The sequence below is a fragment of the Macrotis lagotis genome, chromosome 2 (assembly GCF_037893015.1).
Source record: "Macrotis lagotis isolate mMagLag1 chromosome 2, bilby.v1.9.chrom.fasta, whole genome shotgun sequence".
Classification (NCBI taxonomy): domain Eukaryota; kingdom Metazoa; phylum Chordata; class Mammalia; order Peramelemorphia; family Peramelidae; genus Macrotis; species Macrotis lagotis.
In genome coordinates this window covers 100,427,852-100,450,369 of record NC_133659.1, presented here as the reverse complement: position 1 = coordinate 100,450,369, position 22,518 = coordinate 100,427,852, and the positions used below count along the sequence as shown (strand labels likewise).

The window sequence follows — 22,518 nt, the reverse complement described above, 5'->3', positions numbered from 1 at the left end:
TCCTGAGTTTTCTCCTGTATCTTCTCTCAGTGTCCAGAATAGAACTTTTCACCATGAGGGCTTTTTATGTGATCAATAAAAACCAAGGAGTAGATATGCAGGGCCATTGAAGCTTGGGAAACATTTAGCTTAGCTGTAGGATTTGGGTATACTATTAGGCTAAAACAATCCATTTGGGGTGCTTTATAAACAAAGTGCTACATGTCAACTTTATCAACTTCATCACCATTGTTATTGCTGTTATTTTAGAGAGGCAGCATGGCATAACAAATAGAGAGTGAGCCAAGAAGTTAAGTTTGTGACACATACTGATTTACTAGTCCTGGGGAAGTCAATGAGCTTCTCAGTGCCTTAATCTCTAAGACTATACATTTCATAGAGAATTTCTTAATCTAGAATTTCCCTTTGCCAATAATAAAACAGGTCTAATCCTTATCCAGTTAACAATAGCAATAATGATGATAATGATCTGTTCCTGTGATTTTTGTTGGCTTGGGAAAATCCTTGAATGGACACTCCAGTTCTTTACATAGATGAGAAATCCATCAATCACTTTGAGCCTAATTTGAGAGACACTGACAGATTAAGTGATTTATCCGGGATCTTACGGCCAGCATTGGTCAGAAACAGGTTTTGAATTCAGGTCCTCCTGATTCCAATGCTGATCTTCTCTCCACTATACCAGAATGTCTCACATCATCATCTTTCTCATCTTCATCCTCATAATCCTGAAGCTTGACTAAAACCCAATTCTGATGCTTCATTACAGAGCTGAGTTGACCCTGAATTCTAGAAAGTTACCAACAAAGCATAAACTCTGTCAGGTGCTACCAAGCTGGAAATGCTTCAAATATAAACTGGGGGAGTGTCTGTCATCTGAAGACCAGCATAGTTAAGTTCAGTGATTTTCTATATCAGAAGGTCAATCAGCTTTTCTAGTCATGGTAGCTCATGAAAGTGATCTGCTAAAGAACTAGGGCTAGAGCTCTGCATTGGTGAGGTATTTATTTATTTTATTTTTTGTGAGGTATTTATTATACAGCAAAGATAATAAATTGTAAATTCCTTGAGGGAAGAATGACTTTCATTTTTGTCTTTGTAGCACTGGTGCCTTGATCACATGATAGGAGCCTCATGAATGTGGGTTTATTGATGGAAAGATAGCAGATTGCAATATCTCCATGGTCTGAGCATCCAAAGGGAATTTTTTCTTTATCTTTTGGCTTCTCTGAAGAGAGGAACAGAGATAGAAACAGAGAGGCAGAGAGACAAAAAGACAGAGACAGAAGGGGGGAGACAGAAACAGTGAAAGACAGAGAAATACAAAGAAAGACAGAGAGACAGTGACAGAGATAGAGACAGAATGACAGAGACAGACAGAAAGACGGACAGATAATAAATTGTAAATTCCTTGAGGGAAGAATGACTTTCATTTTTGTCTTTGTATCACTGGTGCCTTGATCACATGATAGGAGCCTCATGAATGTGGGTTTATTGATGGAAAGATAGCAGATTTCAATATCTCCATAGTCTGAGCATCCAAAGGGAATTTTTTCTTTATCTTTTAGCTTCTCTAAAGAGATGAACAGAGACAGAAACAGAGAGTCAGAGAGAGGCAGAGCCATACAGGCAGAGAGACAAAAAGACAGAGACGGAAGGGGAGAGACAAAAACAGTGAAAGACAGAGAAATACAAAGAGAGATAGAGAGACAGTGACAGAGATAGAGACAGAATGACAGAGACAGACAGAAAGACAGACAGATAATAAATTGTAAATTCCTTGAGGGAGGGAAGAATGGCTTTCAGTTTTGTGAAAGAGATAGAAAAGAGAATCAGAGTCAGAAACATATATACATACATACATACATACATACATATATGTATATATATAATATATACAGAGAGAGAGAGAGAGAGAGAGAGAGAGAGAACTTAATCCTACTCTGTCTTCCCCCTCTTCATTTTCTATAGGCTATCTGCTGTATCCTTTTTTTTTTTTTTTTTAGTTTTTGCAAGGCAATGGGGGTTAAGTGGCTTGCCCAAGGCCACACAGCTAGGTAATTATTAAGTGACTAAGGTCACATTTGAACTCAGTTCCTCCTGACTCCAGGGCTGGTGCTCTATCCACTGCACCACCTAGCCACCCCATCTGCAGCATCCTTGAGCATTCACTATAGTACAGGGGAAGTCCCTTAAGGTGTTGCTACTGTTCTTCATCTTGGATGTGTAAGATATTTTTTAAAAAGATACCAATCCATCAAGGATTGTTTTCCTAAACAGATGAGAGACACTCTCCTTTAAAGGAGATGAAGGAAAGACTACAGTGATCAGAGGGTGATATAGGATCTGAAGTTGTAAAGAATCTTAGAGATGGTTACCATTACGTAATAAAGAAAAAGAAGCTGTGACTACAGAAATGACCTGCCCAGAATCACTTGCATGATAAGCAATAGGACCAAATTCACACTCAGGCCTTTTGAGTTCTTTCCACAATTCTACTGACCCTTCCTGAACTATTACTGTGTCTACCATATGTATTAGTCACTTGGCAGTGAATTGCCAATTATATTTTGGACCTCATTTCTGGATAACTGAGTTTTTGTGACAGCTATCTTCAACTGTTATTTAAATCTTGTATCATCTGACTTTTCACACATTTATATTTTGTTTTTTCAACTGGAAGATGCTGAGAAAGCAAGGATTGAACTGTAACTGAATTGCTCAAAGTACCTAGAATAGTTAGAAAGAACCCTGGATTCAGGATCAGAGAAGCTAGGTTCAAGTCCAGACTCTGATATTTACTTCCTGTTTGACCATGGCAAGTCTTTTAACTTTGCTGGGTCTCATTTTTAAAATCAGGGGCTCAAACTAGACCTCTAAGGTGTTTTGGACTCTGAAATTATCATAGAGTGGGCACTGAATAACCTTTTGTTGACTTGCTTTGGATAGAAATCTACATAGGACGACAGGATTAAGGGAGGGTGATGATGATGTTTATCCATTTTCGAAGAAAACCATGACATCAGGGAGGTGATGCCATGACATGTACATGAATTGTATTTCAGGGAGAGGGTGCTGCTGTAAGTCACCAGCCTTACTTTCTCCTCCAGAACCATCTGGGTCCTGTGACCAGATATGAATCAGGATGTCTGGTAGCCCTAGATGTGAAGCAGTCAGGGTTAACTAATTTATCCAAGGTCACACAGTCAGTATCTGAAGTCAGATTTGAACTCGGGTGCTCCTGACTTCAGGGCCAGTGCATTACCCACTGTGCAGCTAGCTGTCCCATCTAAGGGACAGGTATAAGGGAAGGCAAGTTTGAGGCAAATGAAGACCAGCAATGGGAGAGGAAATAACTGTGTATGGATGACTGCCATCTTGAAGACTGCAGGTCTGCCTTGGTAGCAATCCCATTGTTCTCTGACCTTCAATCTTTTCTCTGTGTCTGTGTAGCTTTTTCATTCCTGTTTCTATGTTTTTCTCTCTCAGGATGCCGAACTGGGGAGGAGGCAAGAAATGTGGCGTGTGCCAAAAAACAGTTTACTTTGCTGAAGAGGTTCAGTGTGAAGGCAACAGCTTCCACAAATCCTGCTTCCTGTGCAGTGAGTATGATGGCCCCAGGTCCTGTGGTTGTCATGGGGAGCTAGGACCCAGAGCCTGCTAGCTCTGACCCAGCCTGTCAACACTCTAGGGAACTCATCCTACTGGATGTAAACAGTCTGAAATTTGGCTGAAACAGCAGATTGGGAGGGCAGTGCTGGTAAGGACTTCTTTGTTCTCCAAAGAAGCTACTTTCCTGGGAGATGAACTGGCCAGAGAGTTGGTGGGGTGGTAGGGATGTCTAGAGGATGAGAAGGGGAACATGTAAACTTTGTAAACAAAACTTTTCTACTTTGAATTTTTGTTCTTTTCATCTGAGTCACAGTCCAGACATTCAGGAGACAGACCCTGGGTTCCAAGTGATCACCAGACTTTAGAGCCAAGGTTTCTCTTATTATAAGACAATGAAGGCCAGAAACTGGTGGTTCTAAAAAGTAGAAAGAGACCAAATCTGGGGTCAGATCTAATTTCCCTTTTTCCTCAATGAAACTCTCAAGGACTGGTTGCCCACCAGCTCACTAGTTGCCTCTGCTTTAAAGTCCAGATGCTGTTCTTATTCATATTCAGAATAAGAAGAGAAACTCAAGAGTCACCAACTCTTTTCAGATCCCAAAGATCACAAGGCAGGATTTGCTCTTATAGCAGACCTGGAGTGGGTGGAAAAGGGATAGAGGGATCTACCTAGTTTGTGTGACTGGTTTGAGTCTTATGGAGTGACTGAAAGGTAAAGGAGACCTAGGAATCCTTCCTTCTTAATCCTGCATATCATTTAATCTTTGGAGTAGTTATTCTAAAGTTAGATTGGTAGCAATTGAGGAAAGGTCAGTGAGGAAATATTTACTGAGTATCCAGTAGAACTGGAAATATCCTGAAACCCGTGCATTTCTCTCAGCTCCCTACTCTAAGGAGGTTATAGCAAATAGTTATGAATTGTCCACACTGTTTCAAAGGGTCTCTTCTAGCAGCTGGCAAAATCTCTTTGGTCTGAGTAACCAAAGGGGGCTTTTTCTTTATCCTTGAGTTCTCTGAAGAGAAGGGGAGTGGGGTGGGAGAGAGAAAAGAGGAGAGAGACAGAGACAGACACAGAGGGAGTGGAGAAAGCAAGGGGAGGAGGGAAGGGAGAGAGAGAGAGAGAAAGCCATAGAGGGATCTGGATAAAGTCAGAAACAGGGGTGATAAGAACTTTGTAATACTCTTCCTAGGTCAATAAATATTTGAATTTACCCAGTAAGTCAACACACATTTATTGAGCACTTCCTCTGTGCTTAGCACAGTGAAAGGCAAAGCCATAACATCCTCAAATTGCTCACATTCTAATGAAATTCAACATTGAGGTCAAGTCAAGAAGGTTTTATTATGCTGCTACTAGGTACAGCTCCTTGGTGCTGTGTTAGGCTGTATTATGAACATTTAAAGCTTATCCAGAATAGATGTAATGTAATCTTAAAGTGTGCTGGGGGGGGGGGAAGGAGGGAAAGGAGGGGAGGAAAGAGGTGAGGTTGAGACCAGGACCAGGTTCTGAAAGAAGCTGGGATCTGAGCTGAGTCTTGTGGAAGACAGGTAGTAGAGGTAACGAAGGAGAGCAGGGTAGACATAAGGAACAGTTAAGGAAAAGGAATGGGATATTAGGGCCTGGGCAGTAAGGAATAGCAGGAAGTTCAGTGCTTCTGGATTGTAGAGAATTTAGAAAAGAATAAAGTATGAGATGAAAGGTAGGTCAGGGCCAGTTTGAGGTCTTTTAAATGCCAAACAGAGGGATTTATAATTGCTTTATTTTATTTGATTCTAGAAGCAATAAAGAGCTATTGGCCTGAGTTGCAGGGGTGGGGTGAATCATTATGGTCAGACCTGGGAGGTAGTGGACAATTGATTGGAATACAGAGAGACTGGAAGTAGGGAAACCTACCAAGCCTATTGCATTAGTTCAAATACTAGAGAAAGAGGCTATCAGCAGGGTGGTGATTGTAAGCTTGGAGAGAAGGGGGCATAAATAAGAAATACTGTAAAGGCAGAAATAATAAGAATTAACAATATGGTGGGGCAGCTGAGTAGTACAGAGGATAGAGTACCATGCCTGGAGACATAGTCCTGAGTTTAATACCATCCTTAGATACATAGTGGCTGTATGACCACAGGCAAGTCATAATTCAGGAGCCAGGAGTCAGATTTTCTTATCGGTATTCAGTGTAGTTTCTAGCACAAGGTATTACTCAAAGTAGAAATGCAATAAGTGTTAAGAGGAAAAAGTGAGAGGTTTATCTCAGTTTCTTCATGGGACAAAATGAGAGAAGGAAATGTCTAATGACTTCAGTATTTTTGCCAAGAAAATCCTAAATGGGGTCATGAAGGGTTGTACAAGACTGAAATGACTGAACAACAACAACACCAGATTGGATATGGGGAGTGCACTCAAAAGAGTAGCTGACGATATCATTAATATCATAAAGCAGTGGGATCATAGAATTACAGATTTTGAGCTAAAGAGGGCCTTAAAGGTCATCTCTCTCAACCTCTTCATTCTATGAATGAAGAAACTGAGGCTCAAAGAAGGGAATGGACTTATTCAAGATCACAGGGTCCTTAGAGCAGAGATGAGAATCAATCTCAGAGCCTCTGGCTTAAAATTCAGTGCCCTTTCCTCTGTGCCACTTTTAACATTTAATAGAAATTCCATTATTAATTTATTTCCTCTTCACTATTACTCTTCACTTTTTCCTCTAACACTTATTGTAGGGCAATACTTTGAGCAATACTTTGTGATAGATATTATATTTAATTCAGAGATTAAGAAAATCTCCTAACCTTATTGTAATATACAATCTAATGTACTGTAAAGACTTTTCCTGGAAAGAGAGGGAAGGGGAGACATTGAAGGGATGTCATTCAAAAGGGTACAGTTCAGAGAAGACCTTCAAGGAACCTGAAGTCAAAGACCCAGGAAGCATGGTAGCATAGAGAATTCTATGTTCAAGTCCTGTTCCTGATACCTACTAGTTGTGTGAGTAGTAAATTATTAAATTTCTCAGTGCCTTTTAAAATAAAATTATAGTTGCATTGATAGTTTTCATGTTTTGATTGTGGTATCAGCTTCTTTGTAGCCTGAATGATTTTGTTTCAAGTCAGGGTTATGAGAGGTAACAAATCAAGGTAGGTCAGGAATGCAGGACAAGGTTGCAGATACTGCAAGGGCAGGACCTGGAAGTTCCTTACTTAAATGAAACCAAAAGTTCAGGCCTTCTCCCCAGCCACCCCACTCCCCATAAAATGTCCCAAACCTCCAAGTCTATCGTAGAGATTCTGGAAACTGAGGCTGTCTGGGTAATGCTAGTTGAAGTAGAGATTGGTTAATTGTGTAATTTATCTGAACTGGATAGAAAACCACACCATTGTCTGAATTATCCGGACACATCAGGAAAGGTGCTCTTCCAGCCCAGGATGGAGGGAGGCAAGGCAGTTGAATTATCAGCTCCATGTCCACTGACATGCCTCTTCCTTTGTAGCCCAGTAGATCAGCCTGAATCTATTCTCCAAAATAGCTAATAAGGGTTACTGCTGACTTCCTCTCAGTTGACAACTGGAAGGGATGTGTTTGTTGAGCATGGACCAAATGGACTCCAGTGAGGTCTTGTTGACCATTGACTTGCAATGGAGGACTCAGAAGCAGCAGCATCTTGTTATTATCAGCAGCTTTCTGGCAGAAGTCTCCACTCTGGAATTTTTGAGTTGTTTATTTTTCCAGAGTGAGTGGGAGTTGTCTTGGCAAGTTGATGGAGTGGAGGGTCTTGGCTTCTGGGCAGAAGAGGCTTCCAAAAGAATGTTGTTTAATCTCTGACCTAAACAGTGCTGATTGTGGTGTCAGCTTCTTTGTAGCCTGAATAATTTTTGTTTCAAGTCAGGGTTATGAGAGGTAATAAATCAAGGTAGGTCAGGAATGCAGGACAAGGTTGCAGATACAGATAGACAAGGGCAGGACCTGGGGACAGGTTACCAGCAGAGAGTGTGACTGTGCATTTCCAGAATCATGACATGACCAGAAGCCAAAGCTGGAAAATACATGAGGACCACACAGAGACAGAGAAATGCTGAAGGAACAGAATGTATTCAGGGGTGACAGTGCATTCTCCAAGGGAGCATTGGCATTCTGGTGGGGTATCTTTGTATCTAAATTGGATCTTGAATATTATTACTCAGCAAGCATTGATCAAGTAAGAATCAATAATGTTCTAGGCAGCTAAGAGGTAGCATAGTCTAGTGAGTAGAAAACCAACCTCTGGCATATTTTGGATGTATGATCCTAGACAAATGACTTAATAGGACAATGATTTCTAAGACTATGAGATGCAGAAAAAGTGCCCACCAGAGTTGAGTTTCCTTATTTGTTAATTCTGAAGTATACCAATGAAATCATAGGCTATGTGTCTGTGTCCTAGGCACTGTGATAGGTTTTAGGGATAGAAATAAAATGGTGAGATAGTCCTTACCTTCCCCTTTGGAGGAAGATAACATGATCTTCAGGATATAGACAAAATAAATACATGGTCATTGAGAGTGGGGCACTGCAATTGAGAGATTTAGGAAAGGCATCATGTCAGAAGGAGTATTTGAACTGACCTTAAAGGAAGCTATGAATTCCATGAGGGGAAGGATGAGGAGGGAAAATATTCCAGGTATCAGAGAAACCTGTACAAAGGCACTGAGGTAAGAGTTGAATATCCTGTTTGGGAAATAGCCAATGGGCTAGATTGACTAGTCCTGTGAAACAAGGAGATAGGTTAGATTCTAGATGATTCTTTGGTTCTTTGATCTGTGCAGCAAGTCCGATTGGCTCTTTGGTGTCTCTTTTGCTCTGACATATCCAGTTGGATTTTCCATGTAGTTCATCAGGTAGTTGCCATTTCTCTATTTTGTTCATTTCACATTCACCTCTCATCTTTAGCTACTGGGGAACTGGCAGCCCTCTATCCTAGGCTGGAAAATCACCTTTGTGAGATGTGTCCAGATAATTCAGACAACGCTTTGTTTTTTCAGCCTGAATTATTGGATGGTTGCCTGATTTCTTCTTTCTTTCTTTCTTTCTTTCTTTCTTTCTTTCTTTCTTTCTTTCTTTCTTTCTTTCTTTCTTTCTTTCTTTCTTTCTTTCTTCCTTCCTTCCTTCCTTCCTTCCTTCCTTCCTTCCTTCCTTCCTTTCTTTCTTTTTTTCTTTCTTTCTTTCTTTCTTTCTTTCTTTCTTTCTTTCTTTCTTTCTTTCTTTCTTTCTTTCTTAATGCAATGTTGACAAGACCTCATCATTGGAGGCCTTTGGGCACAGGCCGGGGATGTTATAGAGATTTTCCTGTACAAGATAGGATTGTTTTTGCAGAGTTTCTAAATCTGAGGTTTTGTCATACCATTTATAAACCCACATCACAGTCTGACTTGAAGTTTCATGCAGATGGAAGAAACTTGTGATCCTTGAAGCTGCTTTTTAGTCTAATGGCAGCTCTCAATTTGAATTCAGGGTGACCAGCAAGATAAAAGGACCTTTTTTTCCTTCTATAAGGCCTTGTTAGGATTTGAGGTCTGGGCAGAGTTCTTGATACTGCTCTGCCAAGTCCTGAACCAGAATAAAAGAAGTACCCCATCTTACTGACCTAAAACCTTGAGATTATTTTCCTCTGATATTCTGAGTCCTTGTTATAGATCCTCTCGAGCTAGGTACCAATATTATCTTATTGGGCATGAAAAGAACTAGGGAGCCATAGGCTATGCCAAACACAGCAGGAAGGAATCAGACTTGGAGAGAGATGAGAGAAGAGACACCTATATGGGAAAAGCATGCATCCAGACCAATGTTAAACATTTTCAGAGCATCCCCAGTACTTTGATAGGAAAGGCCGAGATAGAGTACGTAATAATCTCACCTTGGTGTCTCTTGTACCTCTTATACTTTATATATCTATACATCTATCTATCTATCTATCTATCTATCTATCTATCTATCTATCTATCTATCTTGTCCTGAGTGGGAAGAAAATATAATATACCTCTTGGAAAAGAAAAGGATTTGGCAGTAAAACCTGTGGAAACTAAAATCTACTCAGTCTTAATCTTGTTTAATGAGAATAGATACTAGTAGGTTGCTAGTATGAATGAATAAATGAATAAACATTTATTCTCTATGTGAATAGATGAATAAATATTTATTCATCTTATATTTAAATCCCTAGTACTTGGCTGTGGTGTTGATGTTCAGTCATGTCCTACTCTTCATGACCCCATTAAGGTTTTTCTTGGCAAATATATTGGAATAGGTTGCCATTTTCTTTTCCAGGTCATTTTAGAGATGAGGAACTGAGGCAAATAGGGTTAAATGACTTGCCCAGGTTCACACAACTAGTAAGTATCTGAAACTGGATTTGAATTCAAATCCGCCTGACTCCAGGTCTGATTCTCTATTAACTTCATCATCTAACTGCTCCAAATGGAAATGGGAGAACAACGAATCTACATATGTATTCCTGAGGGGTACAAATTGATTTAGAAAATCACAAATTAACATTATCTATGTTTTGTTGTATTGGTATTTATTCTGTTAAATATTTACTAATTATGTTTTAATCTTGGTTGGATCCCTATTAGGGAATGTTGGGGGCTTCTGTTCTGGTGGACCCCACAAGTTCTTAAAATGTAGTTTATGTTAAGAATAATAGAGAAATCCCTGAGAAAATTTTTGGAAAACCAGACCAGTGTTTTGTTTTTTTTTCAAGGCAAATGGGGTTAAGTGGTTTTCCCAAGGCCATGCAGCTAGATAATTATTAAGTATCTGAGGTCAGATTTGAACTCAGGTACTCCTGACTCCAGGGCTGGTGCTCTAACCACTGCACCACCTAGGCACCCCAGACCAGTGGTTTTATTGGTCTAGAGAATTTCCCCTGAGAAAATTCTCTCTACCAATGTAAAATGGCACCTGTTCTGCCATTTATAGTCTTAGAGTTGCCTGTGGACGCTGAGAAGTTACTGGCATCACAGGGAGAAAAGAGCAGAAGCTCAGGGGCCTCTGAAGCCTTGACCAAGTCTGGATCTATGATTCTTTAAGTTGTCTAAGATCATTCAATCATTATGTGTCAGTAGCAGGACTTTTTCAGAGTCCAAGGCCAGCCATCTCTCCACTACACCAAATTGTCTCTCTAAAACTTTATTCTCTTTGGAGTGACACTAATAGGAAAGGAGCTTCAATAGAATAAATGCTTAACTAAATAGCATAAACAGGAGAGGTGTTAGAGTTGGTTGACCCAGCTTTGCTGACCAGGCAATGGTACCTCCCAAGTTTACATTGTAGAATCTCTGAATATATTTGATCAAGAGCCACGTGGTTGAAATGTAAATTATTAAAATCATAGAATGATGGAACTCTACCTCCATCATTTCCTCCTATGCCTTATTCTGGTGTAGAAGTGACCCTTGAGGCAATTCGATGGCTCAATAGATTGAGTACTGGAGTCAGGAAAACCTTAGTTCAAATCTGGCCTCAGACGCTTACTACTAGCTATGTGACCTTAGGCAAGTCACTTAATCTCTGTCTTAATACACTGGAGGGAGAAATGGCAAACTTCTCCAATATCTTTGAAAAGAAAATCTGGGATCCCAGATTGTCACTCTCTTCTCAGATAAAGTATAGGGGCATTGTGTAAAACTCTGTATACAAAAGGACTTACTAGCCTCTGGCTTCTTTGAAGTTTAAATCTAAGATATTCATGTGATTATCATTTCGAACAAAATTCGAGAAAAACAAATGGAGAAATGTGTTTGATTGCATTTGACCCAGCTCCCAGGGCTGGGGTTTAGAGAATTTGTCTGATCTGTCACATGACTTCCTCCTTTTTTCTTTCTTCCCTCTTCTTCCTCTATTGCTTCACTAAGGATCCATATATGTGAGTCACACAGATAGTGAAAAAAGAATTTATACCAAAAACATATGTAGGTATTTATGATTTATACTCAAGTCCAAGGTATGTTTTAGGAGATCCTTGCTTTGTAAGGGCAGTGGAACTTTGAGAATGGGAATGATTTAATTGGTGCTGAAAGTTACAGATCTGGAAAAAAACCCTTATATGCATGAAAAATGATAATAACCTTACCCAGCAAAATAATACTTTAAACATATGAATGATCCTTTGTGATATTACTTGTATAGAAATATATATATGCATTTATATACACATATATATCTTTTGAAGTGTTGAAAAGAAAATAGTACTTTAGAATTTTTATCATATCACTTTTAGCAAGTATTCAATATATTCCTGTTAATTTATCCATGTTTTGTCTGTAACCTTAAGAAATGTTTCAAAAATATTTGAATATATGAAATAATAGTAAATGCTCTACATAGATTGATGCTACATTGTAAAAAAAATTGTGCATTTACTACATTTTTGTTTGTCTAAAAAAGGGGAGTGAGTATTGAGTAGGGAATCAGGGGATTTGTGTTATAGTCCTGGGGTTCTGACAGGAAAATAACCACAGGATCTTGGAGAATCGTAACTTTGATTTATATAATTATGGAAAGGTTTTCAAAGTGTTTTCTTCAAAGCAATCTTGTGATATAGGTGGTATCAATATCATGGCCATCTCACAGATGAGAAAACTGAGACTCCCAAAGGATAATACCCTGCCCAATATCTTAGTTTATTTCTTTTTTTTTTTTTTTAGGTTTTTTTTGTAAGGTAAATGGGGTTAAGTGGCTTGCCCAAGGCCACATACCTAGGTAATTATTAAGTGTCTGAGGCCAGATTTGAACTCAGGTACTCCCGACTCCAGGGCCAGTGCTCTGTGCACTGTGCCACCTAGCCACCCCCTTAGTTTATTTATCTATAAAATGAAGGTACTTGAGCAGGTGTTACTTTAGGTCTCCTCTAGATCTAATATTTTAAATTGGGCACCCCTGTATCATCTTCACCTCATTCTCATTGTCACTAATTTCTTACCTTACTTCAGGTCTCTGAGTTCTGAGTTCCATCTGGGCCTCAGGGAGAAAAGGATGGGCTTGGCCAAATCACTAGACTTCTCATCCCTAGATGGGAATGTTGGAGCCTTTGGCCTCTTGTCCTCTCTCCCTCCTTCCTAACCACAGGGAGCTCCTCCTGGGAGGCCAGGCCATTAGAGAAGAGCCTGGAAAGCTCCTTATTTAGTCTTGTACTAGATTAGGGTGGGGATTAGGAGGGAGAAGGGCAGACCAGGAGAACCTATATTTAGGCAAAACTCTCCAACCTGAAGATCCAGGGGAGGGAGAATGGAGGAGAAGTTAATCAAGGGCCCTTTAAGGAAAGACAACTGCTACTTATGCCAAAAACAAAAAAAACAAAAACAAAAAAATCAAGACACCAATATAGGCTGCTTGGGGGGGGGGAGGGGCATAATTCTGGAATCATCATTCAGCAAAGACACATTGGGGGAAACAGCCAGGCTCAATATGCCAAGTTCCTTGGGATGTATGGTGGAGTCAAATTCGATTTGAGGTCAATTTAAATTAAAGTTAAAGTTAAATAAAAGCCTAAAGAATTTGATTAAAATCTCAGTTTGCCTGGAACAGGACTAAATCTTAGTAAGACCACCTCATTAGAGAAGAGGGAACTGACAGACCAAGGAGATATTTTTGCTGCAGAAAGAGAAAGAGGTGATAACAAACCAACTTGATCCCATTCTCAAAGCTTTATAGTTGGGAAGTTATTCCAATTATTCTTTAATTATTAAGCGCTTACTGTTATGGATACAAAGCTGTTATGGATATGAAACTGGACAAATGCTGCTCTCAAGTGGCATACAATCTCACAGTGGTTCACTAACCTGAGCTCTTTTCTTGGGGCATTGGGTGCTTAGAATGGAAGCTGCTTTTCTTTAGAGATCTTGACTTACTAGTCACTAAATTAACACAAAGAGTCTCTTCCCAAATGTATTTAGAGACTGATGCCTATTTTTTTAATCTCTGGATTCATGACCTTACTCTCCATGGCTGTTTTTGAGAAGGGTGGGGATGCCAGTCCCTTTTTTTCTGTGCAGGAGCCAGTGACCAAGACAGCTGCTGTGCCCAGGTCTCAGTAGTTGATAAGGAAAGGGACTGACAGAGAAAGCTGATACATGTGGACTTTTCTTCATCCTTTTCCTTGAAGAAGACTTGGACGCAAGATTCTCCAAAATCTGAATAGCTCTAAGACTGGCTGCATCTGTCTAGAGCTTCACAGAGGAGCAGAATTTTCCTAGGTCCAAACCCTCTACTATTTATGCACAACAGCATCCTAGATTCCTTTACCTTTCAGTTCCAAGGCATTATACCTATTAAAATGCTTGGATAGCATGAATAGGAAATAGTGAATATTGAAATGCTTTATCTGGAGATGTTCAGCAGTCATCTATTTACATATGTGGTTAGCTTTCATTAATATGATTCTTTGCCCTAGCCTTACTTTGCCTTTCCTCTATTTTTCTTCACTTGTGGGGAAAACCATACTCTAGGAAGTAAGTTATTACTCCTTCAATCTTTCCAGACCTCAATTTCCTTCTCTGAAACCTTAAATGGTTGGTCCCTTTCATCACTAATTTTCCATGATTCTAAGAATATAACTTACCCTAGAAGCTGAACTGATGATTTTTGTACCCACAGCATGAAACATTGTTCCAAAGGTGATTGGTATGAAATATTTCCCATAATCAATTTTTTAAAAGATTTTATTTATTGGGGGTGGCTAGGTGGTGTGGTGGATAGAGCACCAGCCCTGGAGTCAGGAGTACCTGAGTTCAAATCTGGCCTCAGACACTTAATAATTACCTAGCTGTGTGGCCTTGGGCAAGCCACTTAACCCCATTGCCTTGCAAAAACTAAAAATAAATAAATAATTACCTAGTTGTGTGGCCGTGGGCAAGCCACTTAACCCCATTTGCCTTGCAAAACGTAAAAAAAGGATTTTATTTATTTTGAGTTTTACAAATTTTCCCCTACTCTTACTTCCCTCCCTCACCCCCACATAAGGCAATTTGCCAGTCTTTACATTGTTTCCGTGGTATACATTGATCCAAATTGAGTGTGATGAGAGAGAAATCATATCCTTAAGGAAGAAATATAAAGTATAAGAGATAACAAGATCAGACAATAAGATATCGGTTTTTTTCCCCCCTAAATTAAATGGAATAGTCCTTGGTCTTTGTTCAAACTCCACAGTTCTTTATCTGGATACAGATGGTATTCTCCATTGCAGACAGCCCTAAATTGTCCCTGATTGTTGCACTGATGGAATGAGCAAGTCTGTCAAGGTTGTATCATCGCCCCCATGTTGCTGTTAGGGTATAGGGTTTTTCTGGTTCTGCTCACTTTACTCAGCATTAGTTCATGCAAATCCCTCCAGGTTTCCCTGAATTCCCATCCCTCCTGGTTTCTAATAGAGCAATAGTATTCCATGATACACATATACCACAATTTGCTAAGCTATTCCCCAATTGAAGGATATTTACTTGATTTCCAATTCTTTGCCACCACAAACAGGGCTGCTATGAATATTTTTGTACAAGTGATGTTTTTACCCTTTTTCATCATCTTTTTCTGAGTATAGACCCGTAGTGGTATTGCTGGATCAAAGGGTATGCACATCTTTGTTGCCCTTTGGTTGCAGTTCCAAACTGCTCTACAGAAAGGTTGGATGAGTTCACAGCTCCACCAACAATATAATAGTGTCCCAGCTTTCCTACAACCCTTCCAACAATGATCATTATCCTTTCTGGTCATATTGGCCAGTCTGAAAGGTGTAAGGTGGTACCTCCCAGATGCTTTAATTTGCATTTCTCTAATAAGTAATGATTTAGAGCAGTTTTTCATTTGACTATGGATTGCTTTGATCTCATCTGTAAATTGCCTTTGCATATCCTTTGACCATTTGTCAATTGGGAATGGGTTTTTTTTTTTGTTTAAGTTTTTGCAAGGCAATGGGGTTAATTGGTTAGTTGTAAAGATTGTTTCCCCATTTACTACATTTCTTTTGATCTTGGTTACAGTGGTTTTGTCTGTGCAAAAGCTTTTTAATTTAATGTAATCAAAATCATCTAGTTTGTTTTTAGTGATGCTCTCCATCTCTTCCTTAGTCGTAAACTGCTCCCCTTTCCATAGATCTGACAGGTAAACTAGTCTTGATCTTCTAGTTTGCTTGTAATATTGTTTTTATGTCTAAATCCTGTATCCATTTGTATCTCATCTTGGTATAGGGTGTGAGGTGTTGGTCTAATCTAATTTCTTCCATACTAACTTCCAATTTTCCCAGCAGTTTTTATCAAAGAGATAGTTTTTATCCCAATAGCTGGACTCTGGGTTTATCAAACAGCAGATTACTATAATCGTTTCGTGCTATTGCACCCAGTCTATTCCACTGGTCCACCACTCTATTTCTTAACCAATACCGGACGGTTTTGATGACTATGCTTTATAATATAATTTTAGATCTGGTAGGGCTAACCACCTTCTTTTGCACTTTTTAAAAATAAATCCCTGGATATTCTTGACTTTTTATTCCTCCATATGAATTTACTTACAACTTTTTCTAACTCATTAAAGTAATTTTTTGGAATTTTGATCGGCAGGACACTAAAGATAGTTTCATTTTGGTAGAATTGTCATTTTCATTGTATTAGCTGGACCTTTCCATAAGCAGTTGATATTTGCCCAGTTATTTCAATCTGATTTAATTTGTGTGAGAAGTGTTTTGTAATTGTTTTCAAAAAGTTTCTGAGCCTGCCTTGGCAAATAGACTCCCAGGTATTTTATATTATTTGAGGTTACTTTGAATGGAATTTCTCTTCCTAGCACTTCCTGCTATATCTTGCTAGTCATATTTAGAAAAGTTGAGGATTTATGAGGGTTTATTTTATATCCTGCAACTTTGCTAAAATTGCTAATTGTTTCTAGTAGTTTTTTGGATGATTTCTTGGAATTCTCTAGATATGCCATCATGTCATCTCCAAAAAGTGAGAGTTTTGTCTCTTCCTTCCCTATTTGTTTTTCTTTTTCTTTTTCTTCTCTCATTGCTGAAGCTAACATTTACAATACAATATTGAATAGTAATGGTGATGATGGGCATCCTTGTTTCACCCCAGATTTTATTGGGAATGCCTCCAGCCTCTCCCCATTGAATATCGTCATCAAATTTTTTTTTTTAGTTTTTTTGCAAGGCAATGGGGTAAAGTGGCTTGCCCAAGGCCACACACACAGCTAAGCAATTATTATGTGTCTGAGACCAAATTTGAACTCATATACTTCTGACTCCAGAGCTGGTGCTCTATCCACTGCTCCACCTAGCCACCCCCCCATCATCAATTTTTTTAAGGCAAAATATTTGTACACCATTTCTGGAGAAATTGTCATGCTAGAGGGAAGGAGTAGTGGGATTAAAATGAGGTAGAATTCACTTGGAGTATCTCAGAAAGTAAGGTATGAATCCGGCTATTGCCATGATAACTTCCTATTTTGATTCTTCTTTTGTTAACTAATTGTTATTTGTTTTTACATCACTGAAGGACTATAAGAGCTTGTTAATGCTTTCTAAATTTGGTACCATAGTCCAAAGCCCCAGTTGCCCTGCCCTAGTTACATGCCTTCTTGTATTTTTTCCCTTTCTCAGTGGTTTGCAAAAAGAACCTGGATAGTACCACTGTGGCTGTTCATGGTGAAGAGATTTACTGCAAGTCCTGCTATGGCAAGAAGTATGGTCCAAAGGGTTATGGCTATGGACAGGGAGCTGGAACACTGAGCACTGACAAGGGGGAGTCGTTGGGCATCAAGCATGAGGAGTGAGTACAGAATTTTATCTTTTTCATAAATACAGGATGAGGATGGTATGTTTATATGAAAAGAACCAGGAAGTCTTAGTGGATCACAGCTCAAGATGACTCATTGCAACTAGACAAAAGATAATACTCTCCTATACTCTATTTAGAGAGCCACTGGGACCAGTATAGAATGATGATGGTCCCACCAACCTGATGACCCTAGCAAGATCACATATGGAATCTCCTCCTTAATTCAGATCATTACATTTTAGGAAGGATGTTGATGCTCTGGAAAGCATCCAGAGAAAAGCCACCAGAACGATGAAAGACCTCAAATCTCTACCTTATGAAAATAAGTTAGGATGTTTAGCTTGGAAAAGAGAAGACAGCAAGATATAAACATCTTTAAAGATATTAAAGGCCTATTACATAGAAAAATTTGAATTATTCCACCTGACCCTGGGGGACAGAAGTAGGAGTAATGGATACAAGTTGCAGAGAAGGCAAGGAAAGATTTTCTAACAAGGAAAACAATCCCAAAATGGAATGGGCTTACTCTGGAGGAAGAGAGTTCCTTCTCATTGGACGTCTTCCAGCAGAGGCAGGATGGCTGCTCCTTGGAGATGTTGTGGTAGGGGAAGGTGGAAGTTAGTTCTTGCTCTAGTATAGAGAGTAACTCAACTTAATTATATCTAACATTGAAATAGCTCTCAATGGTTTGGAAAGTGTTTGATGTATATTGTCCCATTAGACTGTCACAACTCCATAGAGTATTATTCCCCACATTTTTAAGATGAGAAAACTGAGTTTGAACGAGATCTGTCCAAAAATCACAAAGCTAGTGTTTTCTTTTGCAACAAGATCATATGGAAATGTTTTGCATGATTGTATATGCATAACTATATCAAATTGTCTGCCATCTCAGGGAGTGCAGAAAAGGAGAAAAAGAATTCAGAACTCAAAATTTTAAAAAAATGATAAAAAGTTACCCCCCTTTGGAGGCAATTGGGGTTAAGTGACTTGCTCAGGGTTACATAGCTTGTGAATGTCTGAGATTGAATTTGAACTCAGGTTCTCCTGACTCCAAGGCTGCTGTTCTATCCACTGTACCACCTAGCTATCCCTAAAAATTATTTTTTTAAATAATTGGAAAAATATTATTCAAAAATAAAACTAAGTCACACAACTACTAAGTATCTGAGATAATATTTGAACTCAAGTCTTTCTGACTTTCTATCCATTCTGCAACCCTAACTGCTTTCAAGATTCTGTTAAAGCCAACTAGGTGTGGGATATGACCATAACCAGTATATAGCAGGATGATATTTCTGAACTCTGGATCCTCTCTAGTCCAGCTCTCTCATTTTACCCTGAAGCCTAGAGCACTGAATGAGTTAATGCTTTGTCTTCTAGATCAAGAATCCTGGTCTCTTGACTCCAGGTCTGGTGATTTTTCTAGTGTACCATTCTTTGGCCTATACCCCAGCTCCAGATATTAAGGGTATTTTGGAAAGTTTTCAGTGAAAACTGGAAGGCTAGGAGAAAATCCTTGACCACTTTTTTTAAAGCTCCCATCACTTTAATCTCTCATCAGATATAACAACCATGCTTCCAACAGGGACATCTATTCCTTTGCCCAGGTACTATCCAAAGTAACTTTCCCTTCCCAAAGGGTAACAGCAAGGTTAGCATTAAGGACATAGGACCTGCTGTTATTGATTGGTGCCTATCTATGGCCCATTCTTGGCTGGCTTCCTGGTCATAATGGCATAGCTATTAAGCCACAAATGCAGCTATTCAGTTTTCTGCTAAGGTCACCACCCCACTGATTTGCATTTAGATGTTTCTTGACACAGGGGTTAGAACAGAAACATTGTGGGGGGAGGGGGATGGTACAGGGCAGTGAATTGTTTTGCAAATAAGAAATGAAAATGATACTGAGATTTTGGGTCTAGGTGAATAGAGAGGAAATATATTGTAGCAGAAAGAGTATTGCCCTGGGAGTCCAGAAATCTGTGTGCTCATCCAGCTCTGCCATCAACTAATTAATTGACCTTGACTTGGACAGCTAACTTTGGAGTACTTCAGTTTCCACTTCTGTAAAATTGGTCTAAATGATTATGTGGATCTTTTTTAAATTCAGTTTTATTTTTGACTTTGCATTATCTCTCTCTCTCTCTCTCTCTCTCTCTCTCTCTCTCTCTCTCTCTCTCTCTCTCTCTCTCTTTCTCCTTGCCCTGTGGAGAAAGCAAGAAAAACAAAATCTATTATAAACATGCATAGTCAAAGAAACAAATTTTCACATTGGTTGTGTCTTTAAAAAAACCCTCAAATCTCTGAATCCATTACTTCTCTCTCTCTCTGGAGGTGGGTACATACTTATCATGAGTCCTCTGAAATTCTGATTTGTTATTGTGTTCCTCAGAGTTATTAAGTCTTTCATAGTTGTTTGTCTTGAAAATATGTTGTTACTGTGTAAATTGTTCTCTTCCTTCTGCTCACTTCATTTTGCATTAGTTCATACAACGTGCATACAAGTTCATACAAACCAGTTTTCTCTGAAACTTTCTATGGACCTTTCTAGTTTTAACACTCTGTGTTTCAAAGGTAGAGAGAAGGGTTCCCACTCTTAGACTTGGGTAAAAGAAGGGAGGAAATGTTTGTCTAATAATGTGCCTTTCTAGGTGACTTCTTAGCCAAAGATAGCATTCATATCAGCTTCAGCCTAACCAAGCATGTAATCTACCTCAATTCATCCATTCATGGAGTATCAGTTTCTTCATGTGTGAATGGGGCTAATAATAATCCACTTGTTTAACAAGGTGCTTTCAAGCACTTTATAGATATCAAAAGTATTACATAAATTAAAATCATTTTCATCCTTACCACCTTTAGGACCCCTGGTCACAGGCCTACCACCAACCCTAATGCATCCAAGTTTGCCCAGAAGATTGGAGGGTCTGAAAGTTGCCCCCGGTGTGGACAAGCGGTTTATGCTGCAGAAAAAGTGATTGGAGCTGGGAAGGTAAGCTGCCAGACTAGCTTGTTAAGGCAACATGTTTGAGGAGGTACAGAAAAGAGATTCCTTTGAATTAAGTTCTAAATGTTTAGCCAGATATTGTGCCACACTTCTACATAACTTCCTTGAGGACATCTCTAAACTTCTATTTTAGGTTTAATGCTTTGCTACTGGACCCCTTGTTGTGCTGTTTTCCAAGGAACTCTATATTTTAAGTCTTTAAAAATGTCTGCACATTGTCTTATAGTTGCACAGACTATATCAAAAGATATAGATTAAAACATATTGTTGGAAACTCTTAGAGGAGAGGGAGAGAACCATAGAGATCATCTAATCAAACCCTCCTTTTATAAGAGAGGAGCCTTCCCAACTCTGGCCTTACTGTACTTATGTGAACTTAGGTAAATCACTTAATGGTCTCAGGCCTTCCATTCCAAGTTTGAAAAATGAGGGATTAGAAAATGATCCCAGGGTCTCTTATAGCTCTAAATCTATAATTCCTGTGATGGTGACATGCCCAGGATCACAGGGCTATAGAGGCAAGGTTTGAACTAGACTTAGATTTCCAAGCTACAATCCTTATCCATAGCTCTGCTTCGTGAATACAGACAAAAGGCAATTGATATAAATATCAACTCATGTATTTATGGTCTTCAGTATTTGATTTAAAGTTGAACTAGTAATGGGGGTAGAGTTTTTGGGAGTTGTTTTATTTTTGCAAGCCAATGGAGTTAAATGACTTACCTACCATCACACAGCTGGTAAGTGTCAAGTGTCTGAAGTCAAATTTGAACTCAGGTACTCCTGACTCCAAGGCTGGTGCTCTATTACTATACCACCTAATTGCCCCAGAGGTAGAATTAAACAAAGAGTGTTTATTAAGTGACTGCTATATGCTAAACACTTGTTACAAAGATAAAAATGAAATAGGCCCCTTTGTTGACTGTGGGTGAATGTAGTAGTGGGGAAACAAAGGGATCAGACCTAAATAGGACTATATTTAGCACTTTACAAATATCATCTCATTTGATCCTCACAACAACCTGAAGGGTAGATGCTATTATGATCCTCGTTTTACAGTTGAGAGAACTGAGGCAAACAGGATAAATGACTAGTTTGTGGTCACACAGCTAGGAAGCATATGGACTTAGGTTTTTCTGATTCTAGGCTCAGAGCTCTATCCATTGTGCCACCTAGTTACTCAAGAAGAGAGAACACATATGTAAATAATTATATACAAAATAAGTCGGGCAGTCACTCAATAAACATTTATTTAAAGCACCTATTTAATGCTGGGAATTGTGCAAAGTCCAGGGAATATGAAAAGAGACAAAAATAGTCCCTACCCTCAAGGAGCTCACTATCTAATGAGAAGACAAGATGCAAACAAATATATACAAAATAGCTATATACAGGATAAATGGAAATAATTGAGAGGGAAGATGCTAGTTATGATGGGGATGGGAAAGGCATCCTGTAGATGATGGGACAGCAAGAGAATGGGGTGGGAAGGTACTAAGAAGGTACTGGTAGGAGTTTGTGGCTTAGAACAAGAAAAATGATTCTTCTTTTTTTTCTGAGCTAGTAAGGTAAACTAAAGAAACAGGGCATTTTAGGAGCTGTACATATATAGAAATGGGGAGAACTTAAATGAAAGGACAGTTAAAAAAAGGGGGCCTGTGGAAATCCAGGATTTGACCAGTTTGCAGCCTGGGAGATATGAAATAGGAGCTTCTGCTCTTGCTAAGTAATATGAGGACGTAAGAATGAGTTTGGGATTCCCTAATCTGAGGCCCCAAAATGGCCACACTGCCACTCACCCAAGGTCATCTGGGGAAGAACAAACTTGGGTGGGCTCAGATATCCAGGGAACCAGAGACTGACTCATTCTCTTTACTTTTTCTGGAGTTGGAGTCAGCAAGCAGTGAGCATTCTAACCCCATCCCCAGCCCTATTTGCTTCTCTGTTGTCCTCTTCTTCCCCAAACTCAGCAACCTCTTTGCCTCTGTCCTATCTGGATGCCTCCTTTTAGTTTCCTCTTTATCTCTGGGAGCTGTCCACATATCAGCAACTCAGCCCATTAAATGATTTCTGATGAGATCCAGCTGCTGAGA

At 39.2% G+C, this 22,518-nt stretch overlaps 1 protein-coding gene across 1 annotated transcript in view; it reads left to right on the top strand.

Moving 5' to 3' along the window:
• Positions 1 to 22,518, top strand: part of CSRP1 (cysteine and glycine rich protein 1) — a 40,329-nt gene that overhangs the window by 10,477 nt on the left and 7,334 nt on the right. The window contains exons 2-4 of the mRNA XM_074222353.1: positions 3,490 to 3,602; positions 17,238 to 17,406; positions 20,281 to 20,410. Of these exons, the coding sequence (XP_074078454.1) occupies positions 3,491 to 3,602; positions 17,238 to 17,406; positions 20,281 to 20,410 (411 nt within the window). The 5' untranslated portion in view covers position 3,490. The remainder of the gene's footprint in view (positions 1 to 3,489; positions 3,603 to 17,237; positions 17,407 to 20,280; positions 20,411 to 22,518) is intronic.